At 45.2% G+C, this 11,894-nt stretch overlaps 1 protein-coding gene across 1 annotated transcript in view; it reads left to right on the forward strand.

Annotated features, from left to right (window-relative positions):
* Window positions 1–2,081: 2,081 nt before the first annotated feature.
* Window positions 2,082–11,894, forward strand: part of LOC111868853 — a 63,873-nt gene continuing 54,060 nt past the window's right edge. The window contains exon 1 of the mRNA XM_023859877.2: window positions 2,082–2,548. Coding sequence (XP_023715645.1) covers window positions 2,531–2,548 — 18 coding nt within the window. The 5' untranslated portion in view covers window positions 2,082–2,530. The remainder of the gene's footprint in view (window positions 2,549–11,894) is intronic.

The raw sequence follows: 11,894 nt of genomic DNA on the forward strand, positions 1-11,894 counted from the left end.
CAATCCAAACCCCGTCTATAGTCACCCCTACAGTGACAATGTTAATAACCCCGCATTCTGCCTACAGAGTGTGTTTCGCATGCTTCTCACAGTAAACAGCGACTGGTTCTCTAAATAGCATTAACCGGTTAGCCTTAAATTCGCTTAGTGGGGGTGGAGTCCAACCGGGTCCACTCGGCACGGCGGTCACTGGTTGGCCTATTGTAGCCTGCCCCGGGTGGTTATGATGGTGGAGAATTTGGTGGAATGAAGATTGGCAGGGGAAACCGAAGTACTCGGGGGAAACCTGCCCCAGCGCCACTTTGTCCACCACAAATCCCACTTGATCAGACCCGGGATCGAACCCGAGCTGCCGCGGTGGNTAATATTCTATACGCATTCCTCTTCTCCCCCATTCGTGCTACATGACCTGCCCACCTCATCCTCTTTGACTTGATCATTGAGAACAGTAGAAGTTATGAAACTTAAAATTTCAACTACACTCACGAAATAGTTACGTTTCATGTAGTATTCCACAATTCTAATAACTCGCGAAAGTGGAAAGTACTTGAATAATTGAAGAAAGCAGTCTTCTGGGATTTGGCACCGTGTATATGTGGTGTTAACCGACGTTTCGGAGGAACGTATACGTTCTTCATAGTCACCGCCGTGAAAGCCTCAAATCTTACATACTTGAATAATTGCTCTCAATATATTACAGACAGGTCTGAGAGATACGCAGCTGCATAATTCACATTAATAACGATGTACAATCTCAACAGGAGGAACATTTTAAAAACTAAAGTTGTTTTTCCATGTCACCAGGAAGACGTGACCCAGCGGTCCACTACACAACAGGTAGGAACCGCCAGAGACATCTAGCGCAGGAATGTCGACACTGCATAGAAAATTGGGAACTCGCCGCGTTTGCTTAGCCTTGACGAAAAATTCCGTATTCACTACACAGAAATATAAAAGGGAATGGTTTTGGTACATTTATTCTTGCGACATGATAGTTTAAGGTTTTTATAAGCACAAACTCAATCTGTACGGTAATATTCAACATTCTAGATTACATAAATTTCTCACAGAAGTTACAAGCAACATCAATACTGCTGCTGAAAATCTTGTGCAAGGGCATTTACGAAAATAGATACGCCCGTTAGGAACCGAATTCACAAGTTACGATAGTTGGGGGAAGAAATGTCAACATAAGCATAGTGAACTCAAATTCCCAACGATCCTCCATACAGCAGGTAATATCATGACTAGAAAGCACTGGTTTCCTCAATGACCAGTCTCCAGTTATTCCCCAAAGGACTCCATCTACAGACAAATAATTATAAACGTACGCTACATCTGAGTACAAAGACATTTAATTTTCGCCTTCATCTTCACGTTTGTTTCATTCTGTTCTGGAATAAGTATTGGATAAACTACTTTCTTACCACAATTCCGGTAATTTTTACATTTATAATGAACAGGACTTTCCTTTTATGGACATTAAATGTACATTGAAACAGTTCCTTCAGAGTACGGCTCCGTTGGCACTGCCTCTATCACCATAACAAAATATATTATTAATCAAGTGACTGCAACCAGGCTGCAATGTAGAATAGACTATATGCATCAGCGCCGCTCTTCCAGCAAGTCTATACTAAAAATGGTCCTCCGCTCTCAATTGCGGCTTTGATCAGTCAATGTTTCAGGCAGTTCAGTCTGCTATTGCGAGGAAGATCGTCATTGCAGCGTCTGAGGCTCTGATAGAGGGCAGCAGCGTCGACCGGAGCGGTCAGACCATTGTTTATCGCGGCTGGGGACAAGCCTAGTCAACCAACCAGCCCCGTTTCGTTAAAACCCAACCATTTCCATGATGGGAGGGGAACACAAGCGACTGTGTGGTAGCTTTATCTCAGTCATGGCGTTCTCCCACTTGCGCCGGCGACGTACGTCATGACAATTTCGTCACAGCCCAAGGCTTTCGGGTCATACGGCCCGAACATACACGAAGTGCTATTCTACGAGATATAATTCCACGTTAACCAAAACCGAATATTGCCGATGTTTCCCGACGAAAAATGTGTAATCCGAAGATGGACGAATAAATCCGAGCCCTTCAAGAATATTTCGTAGCTATACAATCCGAACGAAACAAACAAGCAAAGGAAATGGTTAGGTACTGTCCGTGCCGAGTCGGTCTCTGCCATACCGTGTTGTGTGGGTCCTTGGCAAGCTAATCCGCAACGAGCGAGCGAAGTAAAATTCAGGTGGGCCGAGGAAGCACGGAGCCGAGCCGATGTTGGTTCGGGTAAAGCTGGGTATAAACCGTGCCGCTCCGAGTGGAGCCTAACGGACCGGTCCTCACTTTGTAACCCTTGCGGGGAATGAGGGGTGCGCGATGTGGGAGCGAAGAGGCGAACCGAGTGGCTGATGCCTGAACTGAAACTCAGTAAGGCGACTGCATGGCGCTCGAGGAACACGGCTGTGTAATTGTGACATGGTGCAGCCGGCTCTAACAGGCGGCTATGGCTTCTGGCTAACTTGAACAACAATGTGGCGTGACGTTCAGGTAAGAAGACAGCTTTATTCTTTTCGGGGTGGTGGAGGGCATTTACCGAACAGAAGTTTTGAGTGTTTTGTTTTATATCGAGCAGAAATTCTTAGTGTTTTTCTTTTCTGTTATGGAAGTATACGTTTCAGGAAGGTGACAAGCATTTATTTCGATGTAGAGTTAGTAAGCGCTGTTTTATAACAGTATTCTAATTCCATATTCCTGTTTATTGTAAAATCGTTTGACGCCATATGTAGATTCCTTTTCCGTAGTCTTAGGACAGGTAAACGAGGACAATAACACATCATCCTGGTAGTGTTATCATTTTAAATATTTCTGCATGAGTTTGATATATATAAATTTACATTTATCGTAAGCTAAAAATTTTAATAATAGTCGGGTTAACAGAGCTATAAGCACATTCCAAAACACGCACTTTTGAAGGTACAATGTGTCAGATCATACATTGGCTGGCATTTCACGCGGTCACATGCTTCCCGGGGGTGTGACGGAGATGCAGTTCGGAACTGTCCGCATGTGTTTCATCGTTTTGAATTTGAGCGGGTCTTCACGGAAGCGAAAGGGGGCGGGGGGGAGGAATGCACATCCTTTCCCCTCGTCCTTGCTTACTTGCCGCTTCTGACTACTGCCCCACGGGATAGGGAAGGGGGAATTGTTATCATCCATTCCCTCCCCCCTACTTCTCCATTCTCTGTCTCTTTCCTGAAATCTGGCAAGTCACATCCTAAAGTTCTACCCGATCGCGCCACCTTGCATTACTACTGTGGTTGGCATGGTAACGTCTGAAACGCGTGCAAAGTTGTATTGTAACCCCCCCACCCTACACCCTGACAGGTGATGGACTTCCACGTTTCAGTCCTCATCTGTTTGTACCCTGAGATCTGAATACAACATTTCAAACCCCGATGATAATACAAGCAGTTCATTTGCTTTTGTTATAAACTAGAATACGTATACGAACAGATTTAGAGAACTCCGGCAGTGGGGCTCTGAGCGAGTTTGTAATTTCAGGTACAGTTTTAGTAGACGGGAGTAGTTGACACATGGTCTTACATCATTGGATTTCTGGAATTGGAACGAACAGAGCACACCATACATGAGGGAAGGCAGAAATCACCAGCTGCATTATATCTATGGTTGTGAAAATTTTCCGTCGGGAGTTTGGCATATCTGTATTAGGCCGTTATTCAGCTTTATCTTAAGCGTGTATTGGCCGCTGACATACAAGGAATCAGTCCTTAAGGTACGGTTTGAACCGAATTCTTGTACCACAAAATGTTCGGGCACTTAGAAATCTATTTCCGGGCAAGTAGAGGGGATAATGCTGAACTTGTTTCATTCTTCTTTGTTGTAAATTGTGTTCATGTGCGAGTTCTTAGATAAAATTTGGAAGCTGTATTGGGATTTGTGTCGTGCTAACCGACTGGGAATGTTGTAGCAGCAGACTGAAAGCATAACAGCCAGAGAAGCATTGTTCTGTACAGGAACATTAGCAGGTACGTTCAGCATATTTTTGAGCGACGGTGGGCCAGAGAACTTGCGAGAACAATTCTTTACTCTTAACATAAATAGATGTAAATTACTTGCACAAAATATTGATAATAAAGGTAAAGTCTCTGTGCTTAACTAAGCACTGCGCAGTGAAGGCGTATGCGGGAGTGGATGTATACATCCACGTTTTCTTGATCTCCGCACTACTTGGAGATGAATGGTCAACTTCACTGCCNCCCCCAAAGAGCCGCCGGTACCCATTGGCTAGGAGGCTGAGTGGGCCCGAGAGTCGGTCTGGACGACGTGGAGAAGAGACAATTCTTGACCCTACCGGGACTCGAACTCCGACCCCTCGGTCGTCCAGCCCGTAGCAGTCACTATACCGAATGTGCTATCCCGGATGCGATGATAATATCTTACAAAATGGGAGGTTGCAGGCAATTGCATAAAGAGGAACTGCATAACTTGCACTTTTCACCAAATTGTAATTAGAGCGATTAGGTGAATTGCGATAAGATGGTCAGTACAAGTAGACCGTATGGTGGAGAGGAGTAGTACAGGGTTTTGGTGGGATGGAAGAGGTCTCTAGGAAGACCTGGACATGGGTGGGAGGATAATATTAAAATGAATCTTTGAGAAATTGGATGGAGTAGTATGGACTGGATTAATCTGGCGGGATCGTTTGAACACGGTAGTGAACCTTCTGGTTCTGTAAAGTGTTGGGGAAATCTTGAATAGCGAAGTAACTGATGGCTTTTCAAGAAGGATCTAGCTCCAAAGAGTTAGTTTAAAAATTATAGTACGGTTACACGTGCTAGGAACCCTTCCATTTTCGCTAGAATATTAGAGATTTTAAGTTATTACCATTTCAGATCATATACTTTGAATATAAGGAATAAACGATAAAAAGCGACATATTTTAATAATATATCCAGTGGTCCAATTTAAATTTCCGCGGGTCATATTTTGCCCACCGCAGTTATGGCACGGGATGGAGATGTTAGTTATTATGGTCCGGCATGAGGCTGACCACTCATCTACAGTTAGTGCCGAGGTCAAGAATATGTGGATCTATACATCCACTTCCCCATCCGTCTTGACGTAATGCTTAATTAGCCGAGCACAGGGGCAACTTTACATGTACTTTGCTCTCATATTAATATTTTAAAGAAGTAACAGTTAAGACTTCGGCGCAGAGGAAACTAAAAGTCACGTGTTTGTGGAAAATGGTCAGTTTAACAGCTTTCTAAGTGTTCTTTTAGGCCGCGCGATAGCTCAAGCGGTTAGTCGCTGGCTTCCCACCGCGGCAGCCCGGGTTCGATCCCGGTTCTGGTCAAGTGGGATTTGTGGTGGACAAAGTGGCGCTGGGGCGGGTTTTCTCAGAGTACTTAGGTTTCTCCTGCCAATCTTCATGTCACCAAATTCTCCATCATCATAATCACCCGGGGCAGGCTACAATAGGCCAATCAGTGACCGCAGTGCCAAGTGGACCCAGTCGGACTCCACCCCCCACTAATCGAATTTAAAAAAAAAGGTGTTCTTTTATTTTATGCCAAACTAAGTAGGACATAACTTGAGATCAGGCGGCATCGCTTCTCACAATAGCAATGCTACAGTACACATTTGTAACATTACGAAGTGTAGATGGACATAGATTTCAAGCATGTGTTCTTTCAGTTTGGAAGGATTCTCTGCTATGTACTTTTTAAATATTACTCGTAACAAAATGGGGAGGAAACGTGACCTTTTCGCCGAAGGTACTATTCAGGCATTCGCTTTGATGAGACTTTGGGTGGGAGTGTGCACTGCGGTCTAGTGGTCAGAGTTCCTGGCTACATATCCAGAGGCCCCGGGTTCGATTGCAGGCCCTACCAGATTCTCTGAGAAGTAGTGGGTCTGGAACGGGGTCCAGTCAGCCTCGTGAGGATAATTGAGGAGCTGTTTGAATGGAAAAATAGGGGCTCCGGTCTAGAAAACCGAGATTAACGGCCGTGGGGATCCGTTGCCCTGATCACGTGACACCCTCTATCCGCTAAAGTTGGCACTAACTTCGTCGACAAGCGGCGGTCGCCCGATCGGTATAGTTCGCTTGTGGATTAAAAAGCCACGGAGTTGAAGAGCTAAGTGTTACAGAGCAAGCTTCACCGGCGTTCCGTCGCAGTCCGACGGGGTTCAGGCTAGAGGACGGCACTGAGAGAACCATTCTGTAGAATTCCAAGATCCGTGACTACTGAACCAAAGTCCGCCACGGAGTCTTGTTCTGAATAATGGTGATGGAATCCGTATCACCAGAAGCACTGCCCGCAATATGTGCTACGGTACAGGTCGATTAGTGCATTAATCTCAGTAGATTTTAAATGAGAAGTAAGAGGTAAAGTTGTCATTCTTCTTAATTAAGTACCATTCACGTATGAAGAGAGTGGAGGTGCAGCTCCACGCATTCTTAACTCCTCACTAGATGGAGGTGAGTGGACGGCTTCATGCGTCAGTCGCTGATGGTATCCACTGGCAATGAGACTGGACGAACTTCACAGCAGGTCTGGACGCGGGGGGGGGGGAACTAAAACTTTTGCCGGAATCAAGTTCCGATTCTTTGGTCGTCCATCCCCATTGAGCTAAGTGGAAGGCCAAGAAGAGTGAAGTTCAAACAAATTAAGAAATGTTAAAATCGCGATGCAACGAAGAAACAGTCTTTAATTTCGGAATCGACTGCTGCGTAAGCCTGTGTGTTATATTTTGAATTTATTGGACCCCCCCCTTCTGGGCTTCATTTTGCGTGGACATGTTTTAATGCGGAATGACAGATATGTAAGCCTTCAGTGATTATATGACGACAACCGCAAATACGGACGCAACTACGTATCTTTCCACGCAGACGTTTACGAGGATAGCTCCTAATACGGTTACCAGCCTAGGTCCGTAAAATCTCTGTTTTTGGTACATTAATTCGTTTAAAGCTGGCAGGGAGTCCCATTAACGTTGATTTATTGTTCGATTGATTGGTTGAAACGAAAGGAACTTATTCTATGCTCTTCGACACGTGGATGCATGCAAACACGTTTATGTGATGACTTGTCGGGTAAAATATACAAGACACCATCAAATATGAAGGTAAAACATAAATTTGTCCATGTGCTTAACTAATTAACCACAACGTCATGAAGATGTGTGGGGGAGTGAATGTATAGACCCACGTTTTCTTGATCTCCGGAGAAAAGAGCCCCCGGTACCCATTGGATAAGAGGTTGGGTGAACCCCAAAGCCGGTCTGGACGACATGGAGAAATGAAAATTCTTGCCCCCACTGGAACTCGAACTCCGAACCCCTTTGTCGTCCAGCCACTAGCCAGTCGCTGTACAGACTGCGCTGTCCCGGCCCTTGACTATCAACTGTGGTGTCCATAAATAATGCTAGTACCGATTATCACCACTGTAAGATTAAACTGATGATGACATCGGACAGCAGCGACGTAATGTAAGCCAGGCGTCTGTGAACGGACTTTTCCTTCTCGGAGTGTTGACCGGTTGGTCACTACTGTTTAAGAAGCTGCAGAGAGTATCGAACTCACTGCATGGTGCAGAGTCCTTCCTGAGAATGCTCCTCTTTCTGTGGTTATCTTACATCGCTGTCATATCTCACTACACACCGTCGAATGGCAGGACGGAAACAGTCTTAGACAAATAAAGGTACTATGAAGACATTTACCTGGAGGGACTGAAGAGGACCACAGACAGTCTTGCTGAGGATTGCCGATATCCGGTCGATATTCAAACCGAGAACCTCCCGATTATAAGTCTTGTAGATTACCGCTACACAAACCTGATCGGTTTTACGAAAATCTGATTATCTGTTAGCTGATCAAGAATTTTAATGAGGTTTATGGAGGTTCATTACCGTGTTTACAAAGACTTGTCACTGAGCCAACCAAATTCGGTCTGAAAACTTTCACACCTGTTTTCTTAAAATCCAATTTAATAAAATCCTCCATGTGCGTCTGGGTCTTGCATGGGGTTTCCTTCCTGTTCCCCTGTAATCACCACTACCAGCCGATATCTCAGCCTTTGTGTTAGACAGGGCAGTGGTGCCAATGGTTCGCTATCCCCGTTCTAAATTATGTGTTCGATTCTGAACCCAACTCGCTACAATAATCAATATTAAAAGAAATTCTCTCGATAGTGAAGAAAACGACTTCCACATCGGGCCATCGCCTAGACACGAGGAAGTAGTAACCGCTGAGGTGGTTCTAGAATTCACGTTTTGTTTTGACAGAATGTAGTTGTAAAACATTTGATGGTGAAAAGATCCCTCCCACATTAATGTCAGGAGCAGCCACGAATCTCAATAAAGTTTATATAATTTCCGTTAATTGATTTTATTTCTGAAATTCGCCTTGGATGAAATAATAGCTAATGCTGCTTCACTTTTCATGATTGTAATATGAGGTGCTGTAATAGAAGGGAGGGCATGGGAGCATTCTGGCCACCTGTACAGGCAGATGGAGCAGTTAACTAGACGACAAAGGAATGAAACGTCTGCTGCAAGAGGCAAGTGTAATTGTGACAATGTTGAGCTGAAGTTACAGGACCTGTTGGATAGGTCACTCTCCCAAACAAGGGGGGTCTTCATGAGAATTTTGTGAATCTCCCCCCCCCCCCCATCCAGCCTGTTGCTCCTTCCCAGGTGACTGCATCAGTTTACCCACGTGTATACCATATATGGTCTGTATCTATGCCCTAGTTCAAGTATTCCTGAGTTCCTTTTGTGTATAATTTTCCCCGATCTTTTCGGAGCCGGGATAGCTCAGTCGGTATAGCAACGGGCTACTATCCCGACGGCCTAGGTTCGATTCCCGGCACTGCAAGCTTAATCTCTTCTCGACAGCGTCCAGACCGACCCTGGGACCCACCCAGCCTCCTATCCAGTGGGTACCGGGGGTAAAGCGGCAGGGGCGTGAAGCTGACCACCCGCCTCCGTCTAGTGCTGAGGTCAAGAAAGGTGGAGTTATATCTCCACTGCCCCACATGTCTTCCGTGGAGTGGTGCTTAACTAATTAAGCACAGGGACACCTTTATCTTACTTGGATCTTTTCAGGCAGTCTGGGATTAGCTGGGGTAGCTCAGTAGGTATAGTGACGAGCCAGAGACTGGACGTCTGAGGTTAGATTCCCGAGAGGGGCAAGAGATTTTTCTCTGCTCCACAGCGTCCAGACTGGCTCTGAGACCCATCCAGCCTCTTGTACAGGGGGTACCGGGGTTCTTCCCCGGTGGATAAAGCGGATGGGTCGTGAAACTGGCCACTAACATTTATCTAGTGTCGTGGTCAAGAACGGTGGACCCTATACCTCCATTCCCTCATACGTTTTCATGACGTGGCGCTTACTTAATTAAGCATAGGAACAGTTCACCTTATGTTATCTGGCTGTAATGACGAAGATAAACACTCCTGACGCTACTGGGACTCGAAACCCAACCTTGCAAAATCGAAGCTACTTACAGATTGAACTAACTATACGTACTCATGTAGAACGCGGAGAACATCGAAGTAACTTGTTAATTTGCAAGGTTAGCAAGGAAACCAAACCACCTGTGTATCTATCTACTGTAGGCCTGTGTTAAGTGGCTGCCTCAACAATCAATTTGTAGCCCAGTGTGCAGTCATGCTATTAGGATGGACTTGATGCTCAGCGTGTGATATATAACCCCTACGCACCCATTGACCGCCCGATTCGCCCGTGGCGTAAGTCTGTCTGTAACCAGTGCGACCGCGCGGAACAATAAAAGCTCGTCAGTTGGTATCAGTTAACACTAGGACATCTTCCAGATCCAATCATACATAACCACGCGCTCGCTGTCGTGACATATTCATGGCTGTCTCGCAGGCTACCAAGACGACGCTGCAACGCGGTAGCGTCAACCCCGGTTTCGTCATCAGCGGTCATTATCATAATGGTATGAGATCTGAAATGCATCCAGCGAGCGGAAATGACATCAGCAGATCGATCGAAGGCCGTGGTAGAGTTGGTAGCACACCGTATTCTGGAAGTTTCGGCTTCGAGTCTTGGCTCGAGGACACGTTATCGTGAGGAATCTCGTGGGTTTTCCATGTCTCTTAAGGCAAATATGGCACGAATGCTTCCTCCTCCTCCATTTATAATCCAACTTTGTAATCCGTGTAGTTCAAGTGGTATTAACCCAAAAATAAACAATTAACATTAGTGACCAAAGGAGTCGGTATAGCGACTTAACTACGGGCTGGATGACCGAGGGGTCGGAGTTCGAGTCCTGTTAAGGTCAAGAATTTCCTCCACATCATCCAGACCGGATATGGGGCCCACGCAGCCTCCTATCCAATGGGTGCTGGGGGTCTCTTTTACCCGGGATAAAGCGGTCGGGGCATGAAGCTGACCACTCCCAGCTATTGCCGACGTCAAGAAAATGTGAATGTATACATCCACTCCCTTATAGCCTCAATGGCGTATTGCTTAATTAGTTAAGCACAGGAACAGCTTTACCATTTTATTAGTGAGCAAAAACTGTTTATACTAGAGATAAAATTCCTTGGTAATAAAAAGACGAAGGACCGAGCAGACTGGTGTAGCGATAAATATAGAACCGAATTCAAAGTCATCTTTTTATCTGAAAAGTTCGAGCTTTTTTTTTTGGACATAACGCCGTTTAGTCCGTTGAAAGTCAACCGGCGTTTCGGAGGAACATATCGCTTCCATCGTCAGGGTCGAAGAATAAGCCGAGCAGGAAACCCGCGTGAAAGCAGGTTGACTTTGAGCGGAGTACACGGCGTTATATCCAGGAAGATATAATTTAATAACCGCCGCTGTGAGAACCCAAAATCCTACATTTCTTCATGTCATTCAGCGGTATATAATCTCTCCAGTTGAAAGAGAATCGTCAAGTAACGAGAAAATGTAGTCAAACCAGTGAATCGGATATCGAAATTTCTAAAACCGCAGACACTGAACCTATCTGTTCAAAATTATGCCTATACTAGGTCAGTCGAGTTCAGATAGTCATAACGTGTATGACTATGAACCATTTTAGTATTCTCCACCCATCTCTGGTTTGCCGTAATGTCGCTTTTTAAGGAGCAGCTTCAGAATTCAGTAAGCGTATGCAATCGTTCGTTTATGTCGCGCCATAGCTCAAGTGGTTAGTCGCTGGCTTCCCACCGCGGCGGCCCGGGTTCGATCCCGGGTCTGGTCAAGTGGGATTTGTGGTGGACAAAGTGGCGTTGGGGCGGGTTTTCTAGAGTACTTCGGTTTCCTCTGTCAATCTTCATTCCACAAAATTCTCCATCATCATAATCACCCGGAGCAGATACAACAGGCCAATCAGTGGCCGCCGTGCCGAGTGGACCCAGTTGGACTCCACCCCCACTAAGCGAATTAAAAAAAAAAAAAGTTCGTTTTATCAACGAATTCGCCATGATTTACTGCCCTTAACAGCACAAAAATTGCATAAGTCACGAAGTCCCTTGTCGTGTCTTTTTCTTTATTCCTCGCCTTGTCGTCAGCGTCCTAAATATCCCATTCCGTTTGATTTGCAACAGGGAGTTCATGTGCTCCCCTAATACGAAGAAACCGTGTTTTATAATGATACGTAGCAGCAGATAAAATAATTTTGTACTATGTTTGAAAAGTAGACGGAACCAGTAAGTATTTGTTTCTCTTTGACTTCATTACGGAAAGTAAACAAGTGCGCACATAACTTGAGAGGATGCAGAAAGGAGGAAACAGGACCCAAATGACGTGAATGGATAAAGAAAATACTGCGTATTGTTATATTAGCAATTTTTTGCTTTTCTCTGCACCTTTCATTTGTGTAATTTAAGTAAATAT

The sequence above is a fragment of the Cryptotermes secundus genome, unplaced genomic scaffold (assembly GCF_002891405.2).
Source record: "Cryptotermes secundus unplaced genomic scaffold, Csec_1.0 scaffold467, whole genome shotgun sequence".
Classification (NCBI taxonomy): domain Eukaryota; kingdom Metazoa; phylum Arthropoda; class Insecta; order Blattodea; family Kalotermitidae; genus Cryptotermes; species Cryptotermes secundus.